Source organism: Sciurus vulgaris (genome assembly GCF_902686455.1).
Source record: "Sciurus vulgaris genome assembly, chromosome: 4".
NCBI classification, from domain to species: Eukaryota; Metazoa; Chordata; class Mammalia; order Rodentia; family Sciuridae; genus Sciurus; species Sciurus vulgaris.
The window spans coordinates 177,522,251-177,543,281 of NC_136464.1; the positions used below are offsets into that span (position 1 = coordinate 177,522,251).

At 41.8% G+C, this 21,031-nt stretch overlaps 1 protein-coding gene across 1 annotated transcript in view; it reads left to right on the plus strand.

Annotated features, from left to right (window-relative positions):
• ITGBL1 (integrin subunit beta like 1) overlaps positions 1 to 21,031 on the plus strand; it is a 236,330-nt gene that overhangs the window by 210,154 nt on the left and 5,145 nt on the right. The window contains exons 8-9 of the mRNA XM_079138630.1: positions 791 to 907; positions 16,089 to 16,235. Coding sequence (XP_078994756.1) covers positions 791 to 907; positions 16,089 to 16,235 — 264 coding nt within the window. The remainder of the gene's footprint in view (positions 1 to 790; positions 908 to 16,088; positions 16,236 to 21,031) is intronic.

A 21,031-nucleotide genomic window follows, 5' to 3' on the forward strand; every position in this document is an offset into this window, starting at 1 on the left:
ATGCAATATGGCTTAATGGCTAGGTGCATCATCTTGAAGGGTAATGAGAACAGATGTGAGTTTTGATTCTAGCCCTTCTTTTCTGATTCTCCATGAACAGTTGCTTTGCCTCAAGATGTCTCAATTTCCTGTTTAGTAAAATGGTAGTTGATGTGTGGTATCGTAAAAACAAATGACATAGTGCAAGGAGTTATAGAGATACACGGTCATAGCTCAAGAAATAATGATGAAAATCATCATGTTACTAGTTAAGGGATGCCCTTGCTATAAGCCAAACTCATTCTGAAAAATGTTTGTGCTTTTAAACTTTTAGTTTAACATAATAAAGATCTTTGGGAATGTTCCCTGTTGAAGTAATTCCATGAGTTCTGGAATTAACTACAGACCACTCAATGTACCGAAGAACATTTTTTTACCCCAAATAAAAAGATATTTAAAAGAGTACATTATATTAAATTATGCCCAAACATATAAATTGGTTCAATTATTTTAAATGGTTCCATTAAAATAAGTTGAAGATGAAAGAGCCAGAAAGTTTCCATGATGGAATTATTCTTCAAAGATGAGTTAAACAAAAGTAGGGTAGTCATCGTGAAGGATCTGAGCTGGCCTTGGTCACATCCACTCTGCATGTCCTGGGCATGGGTGCTTGACCTTCAGTGTACCTTAGGGATTATTATTTGCACAGCCTGGAACTGGACAGGAGATGTGGGTTTAATACGGTGCGTGTCCTGTGACGCCTTTGATTCCGTGACTCTGCTAACCCGCCTGCCCTCTCTACACTTTTCAGGCAAATGTGAATGTGGCAAGTGCACCTGTTACCCTCCAGGAGACCGCAGGGTGTATGGCAAGACTTGCGAGTGTGACGATCGCCGCTGCGAGGACCTGGAGGGTGTGGTCTGTGGAGGTGGGTGACGGTCCCCGCAGCCTCCTGCTGCCTACTTAACACTCCATATCCCTGCCTTTTGCTTGCTCCTCTTTTAAAGTGCTGTTAAAAAGAAGACAGACAAGATTCAATTTGACATTAGACGCAAAGGCAGTATACGATTAGGTTCACTATGACCTTTATTTCCTTGAACTCTGGATGCCGGGGCATTTGAAAGTATGCAGTAGTAGGTCATTGAGTCTGAACTATGTACTAAGTACTGTGATACTTTGTTATAGTTAAAGATTTTGCTGGAAGTTAACATTTTATCATGTTTTCTATGACTTCACTCATAAACACTGTTGGAGGAAGTAAAACCCACAAAATTAGAAAAAACACACCAAGTTTAAACTCTAACTACAAAATCACAATTTCCATGATAGTTCTTAGACCCAAACTTGGGATTACAGAAAGTGATAAACCGTTCAGAGAAAGAATGAGGAGATGGACAGTAGTCAGCAAAATAGCAGCAGAAATGGGAGTCCTGGAAAAGGATGCCAACCTGAGCTTCATCCACGAGGGAATGAGAATCTGCAGTCTCATATGTCAGTCTTGAAATGCTTCATATTATAGGGATTGATGTGTGCAAGTCATTTCTCCTTCAGGGTTTTTAGTATGATTGAACTGGATGTGTAACAACATTAAAAATAAATCTAATTGTATCTTTCCAAGATAATTATTATAGTACATTGGGCATTATATCATTGGAAAATCCAAAAATGTATGTATAGAAGAAAGAGTGGGGGGTTATCTATCTCTACCATCTATCTGACATCTCTATAATCTCTTTGTTCTCCCCTTACCCAACTGTGAAACACTGAACAGTTGGATGGAAAATATCTTCTTCTTTTCTCTCCCTGTGAGACATGAGGAAAAGAAGCCCTTTTAAATACCTGTGGTGCCTGGAGGAGGTTTGTCTTGTGTTGTTGTCACGGCATCCATCCTAAGAGATGGTTTCCACTCTTTTCATTTCTCATATGGAAATTTGAGTGAGACTGGAGGAATTCAGGCCCCACAACTAAAGAGTCCCAGACCCAAGATGTGAGTTTTGCTATTCAGTTCAGATCTGTCCCTGTGCCTCGGTTTTCCCCAGAGTGACCTTAGACTTTCCACATTATATCAACATTAATTTTAGCTTAACTCCTCCCTACACTGGTATTGATTACCCGAATCATCTAGGCATATTATAATAATTTTTGTTCCTAAAGCACAGAATATATATTAATTCATTTAATTCTGACATTATACGTAAAGACAGTGGAGCACCTGGAAAGTTCCATATGCACATCTGTTCTCTTATTCTTGTCCTTCTCTCTGTTATGCAGTATTTATTTCACATGGGTCTCTTTGCCCAACATTTTGGTGACTTGGTAGAAATGGTTAATTCTGTAAAAAATAATATCTCTATATCCATTAAATCATTATTTCCCAACATGAATCTCTCTTTATGTCCACTTTTAAGAAAGGAAATAAAAAATGAAAACAGATCGACCTTCCTATTAGATGAGATCAGATGTTAATTGGCCGAGACAGCAGCTCACAAAGTGGTATTATTTTACTAATTTTCTGCTGTTATGGTTTGAATCTGGAATGTCCCCCCCAAAATCCCATGTGTTTGGCATTTCAGTGATGCACAGAGTTGAAATGATTAGATTATTAGGGATTTGACCTCCTCAGTGGATTAATCCACTTGATGAATTAATAACTTGTCTGGACTTACAGGCAGGTGGGGTATGGCCTGAGGAAGTAGGTCCCTGGTCCCTGGCCCCTTCCTATCTCTCTCTGTCTCTGCTTCCTGCTACCATGTCCTTCCACTGTCATGTGCTGCCTTTCCTCAGGCCCAGAGCAATGAAGTTGGCTGTCCATGGATTAAAACCTCTGAAGCCATGAGCCAAAAATAAGTCATTCCTCCTGTTATTTTTGTCAGGTATTTTGGTCACAGCAACATAAAGCTGCCTAATGTGTTGGTTGCTGCACGTCCATTGTGTCCCTGTGTCCCTCGGTGGATGGACCTTCATAGACCAAACTTGTGAAGTGTCAGTATGTAAACCAGAACACCAGTCACTCGATTTACAGTCAGAGGAGTGTCTCCAGAGACTGCAACTCTGTAGGAGGCCCTCCAGGAACTCAGAGATAAGGATTTGGCTGTGTTTTATTGAAAAGATGCTGGGAATGCTGGTGGGAGAGCTGGAAAGTGTGGGAGGAAAGAGGAGTCAGCCTATGAAAGTCAGGAGGTCAGCCAGCTACAGGGTCACCTGGGTTTAAACCCAGCACAGGGACGAAGCTCTGGGATGCTGTGTGAAGCACAACCCTTGAGCATCCATCAGCTATTCCCTAATGATCACTTCTAGGAGGTTCCTCATCAGCATGCCTTAAAGGTGTGTTCTTGGAGCATGCTCTTGTGTCTGGCAAAGGCTTTGAGGCAGAGAACCCCAGGTGGCACCTGGTGGGAGACACTAAACAACAAGGATGAAGGCACACTTGTGGGTCCTGACTGCAACTGCCCCGATTTCCTTTCCAAAGGACCATAACACTCCCGCCAGAGGGCCTGGGAATGTTCTCTGTGTACCACAGCAGACACTCAACCAGTTCTTATTCTTTGAACACCATCTAGATTTTGACAACTGTCCAGTCCACTTCTATACAAGATGTAAGAATAGACTTATCAACATCCATAGACATGCTTTTTTATACTTAAAAAACCTTGGTTTAAATTGAGTAGATCCTTATTCAAACCCTTAGAGACTATTGCTTAGGGACTTGCTGCTATGCAGTGTAGGTGGGGCCATGGAACCTAATTATTAGAGGATGGACATACTTGCAAGTCCAGGTAGGTCTCTGTTCTGCTCCCACGTACACAGAGGAGTCTGCTCCTTCAGTGGCAGGTCAGCAGTAGCCAGACACGCAGAGCATCTTGGATCACTATCATCAGATAACTTCTTAGTCTGCTTTTTCTTCAACTTTGCAAACTAACTCTAAGAACCATATTTTTATTTTATATTTTATATTTTAAATTTTGTAGAAAGCATTTTATCAAACAAAAAGATCTCTGGATACTTAATGCTTTTCAAGTTTATAAAGGAAACAAGCTCTGGAAATTTCCCTGGAAAATATTTTATGTTATTACTCGTAAAATTCACTTTGATTCTCTCTCTAATCATGTCCCTGAGAAATTTGGCATTTGGATGACACCGATATTTTAAAAGAGTGTTGATAGGTAAGGATGTGTGCTTCACTTACCTTGTCCTGGTTCACACGCACCCCTTAAGTAACTGACCCAGGTAAGAGCCCGGAGCTGTGTGCTGTGTAGGCCCAGACACCAGGCCTGTGCACGCACCTTTGCACACTCCTCCGAGTTCTGTTGCTTGGACAAGGATAGTTCTTGGAGGGAGAGATGTCTTCACAACATCCTGGTCAAGTTCTTCTTGAGAAATACAGAGCCAGGAATGTCACATATAACTTGAATCCTACGCAGGGGCTCTGCCTGCTGCTCCTCAATAATGAAAACCCAAGACACAGTCAGCTCTTGCTGTTTGTGGTAGTTAGATTCTAAAAGTCACCCTGAACACTGAGATAACAAGCCCAACATCACCATTCCTCAGGGAAATACAGGGTCAGGTGCCTGCCTGTGATCACAATGTTTGTATCAGCAGATCAATAATGAAGTGTTTTACTTCTGTTTCTGTATAAAGACACCTTATCTAGAACATGAAGGAGTCATTAACATTGAACTCAAGGCCAGCATCTCTATAAACTCAGGCCTGGACAAAGCTGATTTAGCACATGAATTTTCTCTGCAAGGCACGTCACAGCTTTCTTGAACTTAGGAACCTTGGGCAGCATTCAACACTATCCCTGAGGCCATTTGACACATCAAAATCACCATGAAAAAGCGTGAGAATGTGAATAACATATAGCACGAGAATGACACTTGTTAATGGCAGAAAAGCTGGAAAAGGATGGTGGAGCATGACCCCCTTTGACTTTAACTGGGAATGTGAACTGCAGACAACTCAGTTTTCTTGCTGTGCCACTGAGGTCTCAGATGACTGGGATAGTTCTGTAACTATGGCTTTAGTGTTGCAAATAAATTTCAGCGAATGAGTAAATTTGCAAATATGAACTCTGGGATTAGTGAAAATCAACTGTCATTCACACTGAACTGCCCTGGAACTGGTTCCAGTGCCTCCGCTTTTTGCACTCACCTTTGAGTTGTGGTTTCTTTAAGGCACCTGGTAAAGATAATGTGGTTTTAATCCCACTATTTTCTGTTCATTGCTTTATGGAAGGGATTATATGGGCCTTGGCTATTATAGTATCGAATTCCTTCTAGGCCTGAGCTATTCCTTGCAAAGAAAATATGAGAGACATTTCATTATTGAACATGTTTCAACCACAGCAATTTTAGCACTAAAGTATACAACATAGCAAACCACTGGTAAGGAGATCATAAATTCCCAAGCCTTTCATAAACATTTACTTAAGCATATTTACAGTGCATCAGGCTGAAGCCAGGTTTTCTTGGGTACATCCCGTTCTGCCCCTTACTATATATAGGACCTCTGGAAACTGATATAACCTCTATTTCTCATCTATAAGGATAATAACATATCTTGTAGGATTGTTGTGAGATTAAATGAATTGACACATATAAAATGATTAAGATGGTACCTGGCAAGTAAGTGTCACATACATATATTAGATCACCCTTATTAAATACACATACAGAAAGCAAAATGTACAATTTATCCATGTCTGCGATTGTCTGATCTTCAGTTTTGGATGGCATGGATGATTACTCCTGTCTGTTCTTTTTGCATGAAATAGGCTTTCTTCTTATGTGTTTAGCATTAGCTGCTAAATCTAAACAGCTGAGTACCATACGTTGCCTGAATACCACCTTGACCGTAGTGTTATCAGCAGCTCTTGCTCAGTGGTGCACCTTCTGTGGGGAAGGAAAGGCTTCTGTGGATCTGCCCAAGTGTGCAGGGGCACTATTAGGAAGGCACAGGCCGTCAGAAGTCCTCAAGCCACAATGTTTCCATATTCCTTAGTCTATACAAAAATATCCAGAAATACAGAAAACTCTGTCTTGTTTAGTACACGTTTTAGGCAGCTTTTTCACCTCTGTGACCAAGAGACCTGACCAAAACAATTTTAGAGGAGGGAAATTTTATCTGGGCTCACAGTTTCAGAGGTCTCAGTCCATAGATGACTGATTCCTTCCTGGGCCCAAGACAAGGTAGGATATCATGATGGAAGGGCATGGATGTGGAAAGCAGCTCAGGGCATAACAACCAGGGAGCAGACAGAGTGTTCTGCTTGCCAGGGAAAAAATATATACCCCAAAGTTACTCCCTCAGGGACCCACCTCCTCCCGTCATACCTGCCTAGTTACCACCCAGTTAATCCTTATCAGTGGATTAATGTGCTGAATTAGGTTAAGGTTCTTATAAGCCAATCATTTCACCTTTAAATTTCTGGCATTGTCTCACAGATAAGCTCTTGGAAGACACCTGATATCTAAACTATAACTATATATATAAACCTCTTTAATGCAATTGCCTCTGACTTGTGTGCTTGCATTTCTCTTGGGTCAGTCCATGGAAACTTGCTTTGTCTCTCACTGTTCCTCATCACTAACTACCTAAGTTTAGGTAGGCTCGTTGCCCAAATCATAGGCAATTTAATTTCTCAATTCCATGTGACTACCACTTCTCACCATAGTGGTATAGTTACTCTCCCCTAAACTCCCATGAAGTGTCACCCTCCCTGGACTTCAGGCACACACTCCAACCTATTTCTTTTCTCAAGTTTCTCCCAATTACTTCATTGCATTTTCTTGCTCACATCCTGCAGCTTACCAGTATTTTGGTACTTCCCTTGAATTGGTTTTTGAAAGTGTTTTCTGCATGTTTGTTGCCCTGGAATAATCTCAGTCTCTTCCACTTTCACCTTTAGGTCAGTGTCTCTGAAGATGGTTTCTTAGTATCAATCATTCTTCTTGGCTTCAGATTCTTTTTTAAAGTTTCTAACTAAATATTTCAATATGAAAATTCCAAACTGGTTAATCAGCTATTTGTTTTCATTCAGCAAATATTTTATTTAGCACCTACTGTTTTCCAACACTGAAGATTCAATGGGAGCAGGATAACAGGGTCTTTTGTTTTAGAGCTAAGAGTTGAGCTTGTCAGGGGACATTGACAAAGGGAAGCCCACAGGCCAAAGGTTTAGAAGAGGAGCACTAGTTAGTTCCGAGGCAACATGCACAATGGGGAAACGAGGCAGAAGGCCTTGCTCTCCAGACAGAAATCGTTTGCTGTGGACAGTGTGCTTTCAGGAGCTCATCACCCCTCACAGCCAGGATCAGTAGTAATGGGATGTGTGGACTTGGCAGAGAGACCCAGGTGGGAAGTGCGACAGCAGTCAGGGAGCAGGAAAGGGAGAGGGCCATGTGTTCAAGGCACATTTGAGGAGTGGAGAGAAACCCAGAGTGACTCGAGATTAGGGAGCAGAGGGGAGTGTGACACATTTTGTAAACTGTGTTAATGACTGGGAGCATCACTCAAAGGACAACAGGAAACCAAAGGAGCTGAGCAAGACAGTAACATCAACAATATTCTAAAAAGTACCCTGGCTGTCCAGTGGACCATGGATGGACAGAGGAGTGGAGTGGGGGGTGGCTGTTGAGCGTGGACATGAGGAGATGAGCCCTGGGGAGAGTGAAGGTGTGCTGTCTAGAAGGAGGACAGCAGAGCTGGAGAAATGCGTGCTTGGAGAAGGGATCAGAAATGGGGTGAGTGACAGGCTGAGCAAACCCTGCACCCTGCTTCAAGAGACTCCAACCCTCTTTGAAATTGTTTGCTCTGGTTCTCTGGAAACAGAAAAAGAGAGCAGGCCAATGTTTCTAGGCAACCTCACTCATGGTGATATTGACCTAGGATGGATAAATTTCAACTAGATCATCAGGGATTATGAATGCATATAAAGGGTTGATGGAAATATCATGCTTTTCCCTTCTGTAAGTCCCATGCCTCTGTCAGTAGGCACGTTGTGGTGTCCTTAAAGATCTACGTAAGGAGCCACCAGGGAAGAGTCAGGCTCCAGTGGGTGTGAGCTTGTTCTAAGCCAGAGAATCCACAACATCTGTGCAACGTGGATCTGGTCTATAGGCCTCTGGCTGTTAGCTGAAGAGAAGGTCACCGCTAGGCAACTGTAAGTATCCTCATCCTCCTGAATTACTGTGAAAGCCCCAGAGAAGAAAACTGTCTGAAGCCTGGTGCCATCCTGTTGGTAGGACATGGGTCCTGTCCCACATCTTTCTAAGGAAACTCAGGTGAAGCGTCAATCTGAATGCTTAGTTGACCTTAAGAAAGGAATCCCATCCCAGAGTATAAGCAGTGTTTGTGGAAATTTATGATTGAATGATATGAGAGAGGAGCAGGGTAGAGCTAGGGTGAATCCCAGATTTGAGCAATTAAATGAGGGATGGAGTCTGTGCTTTTCTTACACAGGTGTCTCCATTTATCAAAAAATGTTTTCTCCACAGAGGGCAACAGAGCTGGAACTCTGGTTGTATTGTGTTTGTTCCTCTTACCTGCACATTCTTTCCTTCACCTCCCCTGAACAACTCTACCATTCTGGCTTTCTTCCATCATGCTTCCAAGTCGTCGTATTTAGGACGTCTTTCTGAAATTCTTTCAGACTGCCCCTGAGCAGTAGTACCTTTGTTATGGCACAGTGACCTTGTGCTGTGTTGTAAGGATCCCTGTGACTCTTCACATGGTACAGTTCTTGTGCATACAAGCAGCTCCCTCTCCTTGGGTCCTCCCCCTCCCCCTCTCTGCTTATGGTGTTTTCATAATTAGGATAAAAGATCTGCAAGAACTTTCTTTAAATAAATTAAAACTTAAGGGAGTCACAAATAAGTTCAGGAGAAAGAGAAAAGATTTTCCAGTTTGAAATGAGAAAACTCTTCAAAATGGAACAGCTAATATTTGGATGTGTAAGAATTGGACACAAAGAGTATTTTGGGCCTAGAAAGGGTGAACAAAATCACAGAGTTGAAAATATATTTGTTACGAAATGCACTTTGTTTTCGTATATCTAGAGCTCTTTTTCAACTATTCTTGGACCAATCCTTGGGAAGGATTTATTTTCAAGCTATTCATTAGTATGCATAATATAACTTATTTTATCCATTTATTGTTCCTTATTCATCTTTAGATAGTGGGACCTTAAAATAATTTTTAAATTAATGTTTTTTTTTCTTTTCGACACAAAACCTAAAAGTAAGAAAAAACAAAGTATAAGTTACACATAAGTCAATCATCTGAAAATAATATTCATTGATAATTTGTTGTATTCTTTCTAGGCTTTCACTGGGGAGAAAAACTTTTTTCAAATCTAGATTTTCAAATCTGCTTTGGATATTTTGTATATAGAGCATCTACATTCTAAAGTATGCTCTGTTGCATTGGTATCTATACCTATATATATACATATATACATACAAATATATATACATGAACTTGTCTAACCATTTTCTTTCATGCCATGTTGCAAGATAAATGGGAACTTCATATTCAGAAAGGCCAAGATTTGAATTCTAGTTCCATTTCTCCCTAGTTGTAGAAACTTGGACAACCCATTTGCCTTGTCTGCCTTGATTTACTCACATGTGCCACTTGGCTTTATGATAAGAATGAAGCATAATGAATGAATTGTTCTGGATTCTGTGTACCAGGTGGACATCCAATGAATGTCCTAATCTGTAATGGAGAGTAAAGGATGGACATGGCCATCTGCATGACAGGAAAGATCAGTACATCTGCCTTATTGTCCTGAAGCATCATCTGCCCAGCTTTTTGGAAGGAAGCTGGAATCACACAGTCACCAATTCTGTACCTCATGGAGGGAGTTACAGATAATTTTTCCATAGCAATTAGCTGCCCCCCATCATTGTCAGCCAGTGGTGAACAAATCTTATTAATATTCAAGTGTGAAACACATAAACATCATCCCTCCAGTTTGACTTCAGAGGACAAAACTGAGAATCATTCATTTGGGCAGTTTTCTCAGTTTACCACCAGACCCTGATCCAGAGTTTCTGTGGCCTTTCACCAGGAAAAATGGTCCAGAACTCTGCATAGCCAATGTGTGGACAGGAAGCAAAGTATGGTCCCTGACTCCAAAGTGGGGACTGTGAGCATTTTATCAACAAGCAAGTAAGTAAAACTAAAAACATCCATAAACCCACCTACTCGGCAGGCACAAGAGAGCTAAGAGCCAACATTGTTTATCCATCTTGCTAACAATAGAGCTAAAGATGATTAAGTCAATGTGGGTCGGATGGGATAAATTTGCAATTGTACCTGAAGGTGAAAATAACTAATTTCATAATTTTGAGCAGTTCAGTTTTGACTGCTCCAAAATTACAGCCTCAAAAAGAGTCATGAAAATGATTGGCAAAGAGAAAATCAGCATGAAGCAACACAGCTCTTCATTTAATTAGCTTGTTTGTGAGTCATGTTCAATCAGCCTAGACCATATGTGGATTCTCTCTAAACATTTTTATTAACAATAAAAATGTATGTGACCTATAGACAAATGGATTTCTTATTAAATAAGTCACTATTAGGGAAAAAGCTTCATCTTAGGAATAAATTCCTTAGATTTATTCATTTTCAGTGATATATGGTTTTAAAATTCCATAAAGAAAATATATTCACATGCTGGCTCATGTGTGTTTAATTTTTAGCCTAATATAAGCTCAATCAGAGACTTCCCTCCTGCCCTTCACATACCCAGGGTGAGAATAAGAAGCAGACTGCTTATTGCTTTTCTTCTTTCTTCTCTGCTCCTGGAATAGCTGCCCAGGAGTCCAATTTAAGAAGCAAGAAGGGATAATGAAGAGCCACCTCTTAATTACACAATCAGTTCCCATTTCTTCAGGGACTTCTCGAGTTCATAGCTGCAATTTGAAGGAAATCATGCAGCCCAAGAGTGTGAGGTCAGTGACTGTGGGACATTGATGAATTTCTTACATTGAGGGAGACCTCAGATCAGAAATGGACAATAGAGCAGCTGAGGATTGTCTTCCAAATCACACCTTGAAATCACAAAACTCTTTCCTGATTTTGTCAGCTTCTCAGCTGGGACCATGTTTGGCTGAAGGCGATTGATGCAAGTAATGGTTCTGCAGGTTGTCACTGCAGGGTTGTATGGTGATGTGGCAGCCTGGGAACCCTCCATGACCCTGACTTGTACACTGCCCTTCCAGAAAACATGACTCATATGGTCATGTTCATTGATAGCCCATCTTCCAGAGAAAAAGAAATGGTAAGGAAAAGGAAAAAGTCAAGGACACCTGGTAGCTGAGTGTACCCAATTCCCTTTGGGAAACAAGTTTTCTGGACATCTCACCAGGAATTTGCTCCTATTTCTCATTAGGTGTATGTTGTATGGGTACCTCTGAGTCAGAAAGACCTTCAGTAGTCAAACCTGCCCAGATGGGTGCATTGTTACTCCCTTGAAAATAATCAAGGCTCACTTAATATTAAGAAGGGGAGAAGCAATGTATAGTATTTGACCCAATTAATATCCACTCAGAAGTCAGTTTCCTAACTGAGGACTTTGCAGTGTTTTAAGAAAATGTGCCTGTGATTCAGTGAATTTCACTGGAAAAGGTCATTCCCTAGAGTATTACTGTCCAAGAGAACTTTAAAGAGGACAGGAGTGTTCTATATCTGCATTATTTCACATGATAGCCACTCACCACGAGTGCTTGCTATGGAGTACTTGAAAAGTGACTGAATTTTGTTGAACTATAACAAATTTAAGTAGTCACCTAGGGCTAGTGACTACTGTATTATATAGGACAATGAAAGTCTAGGGTATTCTTGGAGAATATTTTGATGTGGAAGAAGAGAAGGCAATGAGGAAAAGCTCTGGGAACAGAACCAGATGTGGATGAGGTAGATAGGTAGGTGGGAGGGGGTGAATGGAGTTCTGTATCTGGAAAACTACGCAGTGAAGGTGCAGCCAGGCAGGGAAGGCAGATTCAGGCAATGCAGAGGGTTATTAGGCTTGTTCTCTCAGTGGGTTCTTTTATAATTTTAATGATCTTTTCCATTAAGAGGACAACAGCGTCACTTTTTCCACTAGCAAAGAGGTTGTTCTCAATGGGTGATGTACGTGGATGAATCTCCAACAGCCCTACCACCTGGGTGCCCTCAGACCTGTGTCAGTGCAGTCCTGTTGGCCAGGGAAAGGCTGTCCAAGGTTACCTCTATGGTCTCATTTTTTTTTAACCTAAATTTTCAGAAACCCATGGAAACTCAGTAGAACCTCAGTAAAACCCCTTTTTAGGCACTTTTTGTCATCTTATGAGAAAATAACAATCTTATTTTCCTCCTTCCATACTGGAAGTTTTTTTACCTGGCTTCTCTTTCTGTACTCTGGCATTAAATATTGGAGTTACCCAAGACTTACTTGTTCCTGGGTGAGCTCATTCTCTTCTAAAGATTTCAATGCCATGCACTGTTCTCTGAGCACCAGGCTTGTGTCCAGCTGTTTACTTGACCTTATGATTCAGTTGTCTTAAGAGTATCTCAAACACAGGAGATTCAGAACAGAGCCTACCTTCAGCCTCGCCCCCTAGATGCTTCCATGTCTGATAGATTGCATCTTCATTTACATTGTTTTTCTAGCCAGAAAACCAGTCTCTTCTTTCCCCTATCTGCCATGCCCAGTCAAATGGCCTGTTCCATAGGCATCCACCAAACTCCATCTCCATCCACTTCTCTTTTCCACTGCCATACCCAACTTTAACCCTCTGCCACCTTTTGCTTGGATGACTGCAATAGCCTTCTGTTTCTCCAGACTCACTTCCTCCTAACACACCTCAGTCCTACTCAGTTGCCAAAATGAGTTGGCAAATTGTTAATTATATCACATAGCTCTCTTGCTTAATACTCTCTGTCTTTTCCCGTTCCTCTTAGAATAAATTTAAAATCTTTTCCAAGAGCAGTTGGCTATGTGCTCATTCCTGAATCTCTCTCCAAATTTACTGTTTGTTCCGTGTTTTGACTCATTTTTCTTGAAACACATTGGCCTTCACTGCCTGTAACATGTCAAGTTCTTTCTTGTCCCAAGGACTTTCCACTGGCATTTCTAGGCTGTGTTCCTAGAACATTGGCTGGCTGACTCCTTCTCAACCCTTGCGTGTTGCTCGGCCAACCGTTGCCTGACTACCCTCCTTGACAATACTTTCACTTTCAAATGCTGGAGCATCATCTTTAAGTTGTTTATACCTCAAATGTATTTTCCTGCTTTTGTTACTTGTTTTTTTTTTTTCTTAGTAGACTCTTAAGTGCCATGAAAACAGGACCAATACCTACTTCATTCACTATTACTTCTTTAACTGCTAAATGCGTAGTGCACAACAAATATTTCTTGAATAGATGACTAAAATTATTAGAGTGCATAAAGAAGAGACTGTTTAAAGTTGTATTTTTATTTACATTTTAAGTAAAGGGAAGTCACATAAATGGCAACTCAGGATATTTAACTACCAAAGCATTTTGATGATCATGTGGGCTAGTTGCCAATTTAATTTTGTAGAAGGATGTGATAGATGAGCTAATAAATGGAAAACAATCTCCTATTTCCTTGCATATAAATATCACATTAAATTGCTTGCTGTGAGGAGCCATTGAGTCATTCTCCATGATATTCTAAATCAAAGGCAGAATGCTTTCCTCTGCACTAGAGATTTAATTATTCCAATAATGTCAACTGATAACAATTCTTACCAACCCAGGGTCATCCAGAGACACAAACATCTCAGAAGTCTGTATCTGGATTGGCATGTACCAGAAGCTTTCTTTTTCTATTCTTAAGTGTTTGTACCCCAGATTATCTGCCTCCAATGATGACTACTTTTAACTTAATCCATTAAGGAGAACTGCCCTTTAATTGGACTTTGGTTTTAATAGAGAACCCAAGATATAATCAATTTAAAAACTATTCATTGAGTTCATAACCCTAGGGAATCAACTTTCTAACTTTGATCTACTTTATGGAAAACAGAAATAAAACAGCATCTGAAAGACTGTCCATTGCCTTTGAATGACCGTGCATTTAATAACTAAATGTCCTGTAAGCATGTCTTAGAATCAGTTTAGGGCTCTCGATGTGAATTTGTGAAAAAAATGAGAAGACCATTTTGATAAAGGTAACCTCAATGTAATACATGTTTTTGAGGATCCACTATGTCTGAGGCAGTGTGTTTAGCCCTTTGCAGACCTTAGTATTGAGTCAGAATCAACTATGCTCAAGGAATCCACAGTCAGGTAATGGATTCATTTGACAGATAGCTAGAAATCACAAGGTGGAGGGCAAATAAATTCCAAATGAAGCAAAAATAAAATAATATAGAAATTCAGAGGACAGCAATGAGTTCCACTTATGGATGTCAGAATCTTCAAGAAGTGCCATGACTTTTGCCGAGCTTTGAAGATCAAGCAGGACCTGAATGTGTAGAGTGGGGAAGCCTTTCCTACTTCTTCAAAGGCCTGGGTCAGAAAAGCATGAGAAATGTACAGAGAGCACCAAATTGGTGAGCAGGTTAAAGGGAGAAGGGTTACAATGGGAGAATTAGTGTGGGGCTAAGTAATTGAAGTTCATGCTGTAAGGATGCGGGAGTCATACAGGAATAGAGTCAAGTCTGTTGTGAGTGAGAGTCACTCCGTAGGAAGCTGTAGGTGGAACATTGGAGAGAGAAGAGATGGAAAGACTTCTTTATGATGGTTATTGATGTGGAAAAGTTGGAGGAGTTTCCACAGGACTTGTGAACTTTCTGGATAAAAGGGATCAAGGACAAGAATGAGTGAAGACAAAGGAGGAAGGTTGAAGGGGCAAGGAGAGTCCAGTTTCATGACAACCAGTAGGAGAGAGATTTTTAAGGGGAAGTACCCATGAATAGGAGACCCTAGCTGCAAACAGTGCAGCAGTTGAAGAAAATACGAACAAGAAAAGCCTGCTATGTGTGTCTTGCTTGCTCAGATGAATCTAGACATAATGTGACATAATGGAAGAGGTGTGGGATGGTCATATGTTGTACAAAACCACTACCTGGATTCACGGGTGGTTATGTTCCTGAAATCACAATGAAGAATTGAAAGTAATTAAGCATTGGCATGAATCCCTCTTTGCAGAGATGAGCATAGGGGGAGCAAATAAAGCAAGGTTTCCCCTTGAAGGTCCCCCTAGAGTCAGTGGTCAAGAGAAAATGGTGTCAGCAGCTCTAGAGAGGCAGGTCAGTCTGGATGAGGATGATGTGTGTCCCTGGGAGAAGAGCAGGGACCACGGTGGGTCATGTTTGATATTATATCCCCCAGATCCTAGTGAAAAGCTCTGTTTAGTAAACACTCAGTACCTCTTTTCCAGACAAATGGCTGATTCAGAGCAATTTCAGGGACAGAAATAAAGCACTGAGTGGAAACAAGAAATTAAAATGGAAAATCATGCAATCTAATGGAGGGTGGGTGGCAAGCAACTAAACAGGTATATGGGGCTGTGTGTAACTGCCCCGGTGCAAAGTGGCAAACCCAGCAAGAGATAAACAGCTGACCAACCCAAAGCAGAAAGAAGAAACCAAAGGGCAAAAGTGAATCCAAGCCTCATGCTGTCTTTAACTTGCGTGCATTGGTGCAAAGACACGGTCACCTTATGCCTCTGTCTGCTCTTACTAGTAAGTCGAGAGGTGCAGCAGTAAAATAACCCTGGAAACCTTTTGGTTTTATTTGTAAGCCATATGAGAGCAATTAATAAATGCTGCAAGCTATGACACAGTGACTGGCTGGCCTTGCAAATTGGCTCGCGTGTCATGGTGTGCACAGTGAAGAACAGCACTGAGATGCGGTACTGGAAAATGCCAGCAGGGAATTATTGCAAGGTTTCCTTCTCTCCAGTCCATCTCCTGTGCTACATTCAAGCTAGATCTCTGTGGTGGTACTCTTTCAAATGATCATGCTCAAATCGATAATGCATGCAAAGCAAGCATGTGTGATAGGCAGTGAGACCCTGTGGTTTGTGTATTTTCCTCAAAAGCTCCGGCGCGCCTGCCTCCTCTCATGCCCTCCCTGCGGTTGCTTTGCAGGCCACGGCACTTGTTCCTGTGGTCACTGTGTCTGTGAGAGAGGATGGTTCGGCACGCTCTGCCAACATCCGCGGAAATGTAACATGACAGAAGAACAAAGCAGGAGTCTGTGTGAGTCAGCAGATGGCATATTGTGCTCAGGCAAGGGTGAGTATCGCTGCTGGAGACTATTTTGATAATGGTTTGTCCAGCAGCAAGTCACAGCCATCTTTCACTGGATTTGTACAAAGGAAAGCCACTGCGTCCTCTGTCTGCCCCAAACTCTAAGCTTGAACATCAGCCACAGAAAGTTTGGGGTCTGTAATAATGAAATACACAAGAGGGCTTTGCAAAGCTTGTCATTCACCTATGTGCAAAGGTGTAGCTGCAAGAAGTAGAATGAAAAATTTTATAAAAATGAGTGACAACCACATGTAGACTCGGCACTGAACGGACCCAGAACAGAAAAGGGCCACAGGATGATTGCTGGGTTCACCTGTGATGTACCACAGTCCAGAACTGCACAAAAGTGCCCAAATATGATTTTTGGAACTTTGGAGGTAAAATTATATAGATACGTTTGTGGAGGAGAGTAGGGGACAGCGTGTGAGGAAGACAGAAAAGGAGAATAAATACTTAGTTTCATATAAAAGGACAGAAAAAGTATATGTTTTCTATAATTCTTGTACAGTTTTCTTCAGATTAAAAATCACAAATTGTTTCAGGCAAGTATGTGTATCAGAATACAAGGAAATAGATAATAATTAAACAAGGGGGTGAAAAATCTACCAGCTGATAGAAGAGAAGCCAGTGACCCAATCAAACATTTACTATAGAAACAGACTTGAGGAAAAAGCAAACCTTGCCATACATCCCCTCTCACACCCACACCCAACACACATTCACACACACACACGCCCCCTCCACACACACATACACACGCCAAGGAAATGCAGGAGGGACTTTTTTTCTAAATCAACTGATCAAAGACTCAGTTTTGGACACCTCAACTCGATGTTTGCTGTATAATGTTCTTGGAGGGATTTTCAAATCCTGCTATGGTGGCACACAGTCAGGTCACACTGTCTAGGAGGTGCCCCGTCCCTCTTTGCCACGCCCAGGAGGATACAGGAGTCTGAGGGGTTCTCCCCACAGGTCAAGGCTGACTTTCCAGGGAGCTCCCTCTTAGCTCAGCAGCCGCGTGGCAGGACAGGTGCCGCAGGAGCTTCATTGACCCTCAGAACCGGCTCTGGGGCAGGATGAGCCGTGATTTCCTTGTGAAGAAGACACAGTGAAGCCAAAGTGTATTAGAAGCACTGACCAGCGCTACAAAGAGCCTCCCCAGAGGTGCCACCATGGCACATAAGGGCTCAGAGAGCAGGGTCCCCCATGGGTATTGTGTTCCCTAAAGGGCAGCTAAAAAGAGGCTTTTTGGTATAACTTCAGACATAAAAGCACATGAATTCTGTGACCACCTATGGTGCTGGGAGGAAGGCTGGAAATGGATACAAAATGTGCTCCCTTCCATAGACAGCAGTGTCCTTGGTTTCCAGGAATTCCGGGTTCAAGAGCTGTGCTTACCGTGCTCAGGCAGAGAAGCCACAGATTAAACTAGAGCCATTGCAGCAGGCAAGCAGCACGCAGGGAGCTCAGAGCAAGCACCCTGTCCTCTCGCTTTACTCTCCCATTAAATTCAATCTCATTGGAAGCCCCAAACAAATCTTCCACCAGTTCTATTCTCAGGGGACTTCTGCTCCTGGAAAACCCCTGCTCTAGATTCAAGCTGTGTGGGAGAATCAAAAAGGAGGAAAGAGAGAGTAAAAAGAAGAGAGTAAAAAAAGAGAGAGTAAAAAGGGAAGGAATCGGGGAGGAGGATGAATGAAGAAAAGTGAGAAAGCAGGCAGGGATAGAATCGCCCTGCAAGGGTGAAGTAAGAGGGACAGAGAGGGTGCTGCTAGGTCCCAGAGGAGGGTGCTGCATATGAAGAACACCATGATCACTGCTTTGAACTGGATTTTTTTCCTGAACATACCTCCAAACACAAAGCTCTACAGTTCAGATGCCTTTTTACTTGGTTTCCACAAGGGTGACTTCATTGAAAAATCCGGTTTTATGGACATTCTGCTGAATAAGGATTCCCATTGATACTAAAACATGAGTGTGCTTGTTTGTTTATTTCAAAAATCAACCACTGTGTACCTGTGTGTTACTAGACACCCTATCAGGCCATTAACCATGTCCACAGCAGGACTTTGCTGAGTCATGTTCAGTTCCAAGTACAGTAAGAACTCACCAAGTCAGACTCTCCAGCCTGGGGAATAACAGTTCATGCCTTAAACTGACTTTCATACAACAAGAGCTGTTCCTCTTCAAGAAAGAAACATCCTTATTAAACTCACTAGAGTTTGAGGAAAGATTCACATTTTTCAGCCATGCAAATGTAGAAAATGCAAAAAAAAAAAAAAAAAGTAGGTGGACTGAATAGTGACTTAAAGGCATTTCCTGAAAACCAAACCAAAAGCTCTTTCTAGTTAATGCTCTTCCAAATTGTTTGCTTTGGGTGATGGAAGTATTTCCAGAGATCAATGAAGAGTTGAAAGCAGATTTGTTTAAACTATTTGTTTATCCTTCAGTAGGAAGAGTGCTTTAGAGTCTTTAAATTCAAAAGGGATTGTAAAAGCTTCCCCAAGGCTGCCCATTTTGATGTTCAGTTAGTAGGGTGCATATTGTGGCAGCTGCCCGCTAAGGTCTCTTTTCTTTTCTCCTGTTCTGGAACGTTAATGCTTCTAGAGGAGAAAGGAGCTAACACTGGGGTCATAGAGCCTGGGTCCTTTGTAAACAGCCAGGATAATGGGAACATAGCAGTTATTCCTGATCCTCAGGGGAATTGCCACCACACACCCCATCTGAGAACCACAGGGAAGTATCTCAAGACGGAGGACTTCAATACGGTGGCAGAAAAGAGAAGCCTGTTCTCTGGAGCTGGGTTCCCTCATAAATTCCTCAGCCTTGTCTGAATTACAGGCAACTTTTCTTGAATTTATAAGTGAAAACCCTTCAGCAGAGATCCCCAAGGACATGGAGTCTTCTTTCTCCAAAAGTGGGGAACGTGTGAGTGGAGGCCTACTATCACTAGGGTGCTCCACCGAGCAGCCCTGACCCGCTGACACCAGGAGTCTGATGTGCACTTGTCACCAGCTGTCAATAAAGCTGTCACCTCAGGAGACGATGAAGAAATAGCATTTTATTTCTTTACAAAGTTATAGCCAAGACAATAAATCACTCCATAGAAAAATTTAAAACAAGATACATTGTTGTGACCTTCGTAACAGATGGAGTCGTTAGTACAGTGGTGGAAACTGCCTGCTGGGAGGTGGGGTTGCAGCATTTTTTCAGGTCCATGAACCAGACAAAGTCCAGGGGCAGCGACGGTGGGGCAATGAGTGAAGCGCCTTGCCCTTCCGCTCAGGTCGTTTTTATAAATAACCAAGAGATGAGCTTAGTGTCCAGAGCTCCCCTACATTTAGCTACCCTTACAGAGTACAAGATGTAATTCATGGTTTTTATTTTGGGGGGGGTTTATTTATTTGGATCCCAAAGGACATAATAGCATTTTTATCTCAGGCACTTCAACCTCGACCCGAGTGATCACCTCTGATATTCTTACGGATGCTGTTGTGTGGCAATGGTTGTAAACATGTCATTAAATGACTGCTTAAACCCTCCCACTGACACCTCTTAGGCCCGACTTCATCCAGGAAGTCCAGAGTACACCCCACCCACTTATTTCTCAGCCAGGTAGCCCCTGTCCTGCATCCCTGGAAAAGAGATGTTCTAGTTTGCCTTATTGTATTTGCCCCACCCAATATGCCACATTAGATCTATAGCAACAAACATCTCACTTTTGAAACTATCTGAAAGGTTTTGCTGTGAGAGATATCACAGGTAGAGAGCAGACAAAAGAGTGGATGGAATCAGATTCAAATCTTATCTGTCGTTCAGAGCCTGTGTGGTTCTAGGCAATTCCTGTGTTCCCATTCTCATCTTTGAAGGCAGAAAAACTACATTTATGTTTTCTTAAGTCCGAATGATGCTCAGAAGACACATGAGAAAAGTGCACCTGATTTCCCATGAATGGTAGCCAGCAAAAAAGCACAGAGGGGCATAGGAATATTCTTAAGGGTCCTTATGTTGAGACAGAAAGCAAATGGATTAGTGGTGTTGTGGTCATGAACTTACCACCCTAGAGCTCCTGCCAGGATAGGCCAGCTGGCCCCTCTGGCTGGGCTGGGCTGGGCCTCTGGTGTGAGAGGGTCCTGCTGGCTGAGCTGAACAATTGCTCACCTTGGGGTAGTCCTGCTGCCTATGTCTGTCAGACACAATCTTCTCCCTTAATTTTTCCCTTTTCAGAGAGGGACTGTTGAGGCCACCATTATTGGTTATTGATGATAACAGCCAGAGCACTTTACAAGAAAGGTGCTGAAATAATTCCTAATAATTGGTCACACTGTGTAGTAGTACATGCTGTGCTATTCCTAGTTACACAAGCAATAGAAGGATTTCCTACCTCTGAGATGCATTGAGTATTAACAAACAGGAGAGAACAGCACAGCCAGGAATATGCTGACCAAGGAAAGCTTGGCACATACAAAATCATTCCTCGGTTTTTATCCTAAGCATTTGGTGACTAGTAGATTCTGGAACTGGAATTTACTCATCAAATGCTCTACCAATATATATATATACCTTATTAAGTTGAGCTGAGCTTCCCAGTTTTAGGGGAGTACATTGCTAAGACCTAGAGCTGAGCATTCCGGAAGTAAGAGTAGTGTTTGGAATAGATCCAGGGTTGGGGATGAGTAAAAATAAAATGTAAGATCTTTACATGAGTTGTGACACATTAAAAAAAAAGCATAGATATAATATCATGGACAAAGTTATATAGATAGAATATCATGGACATA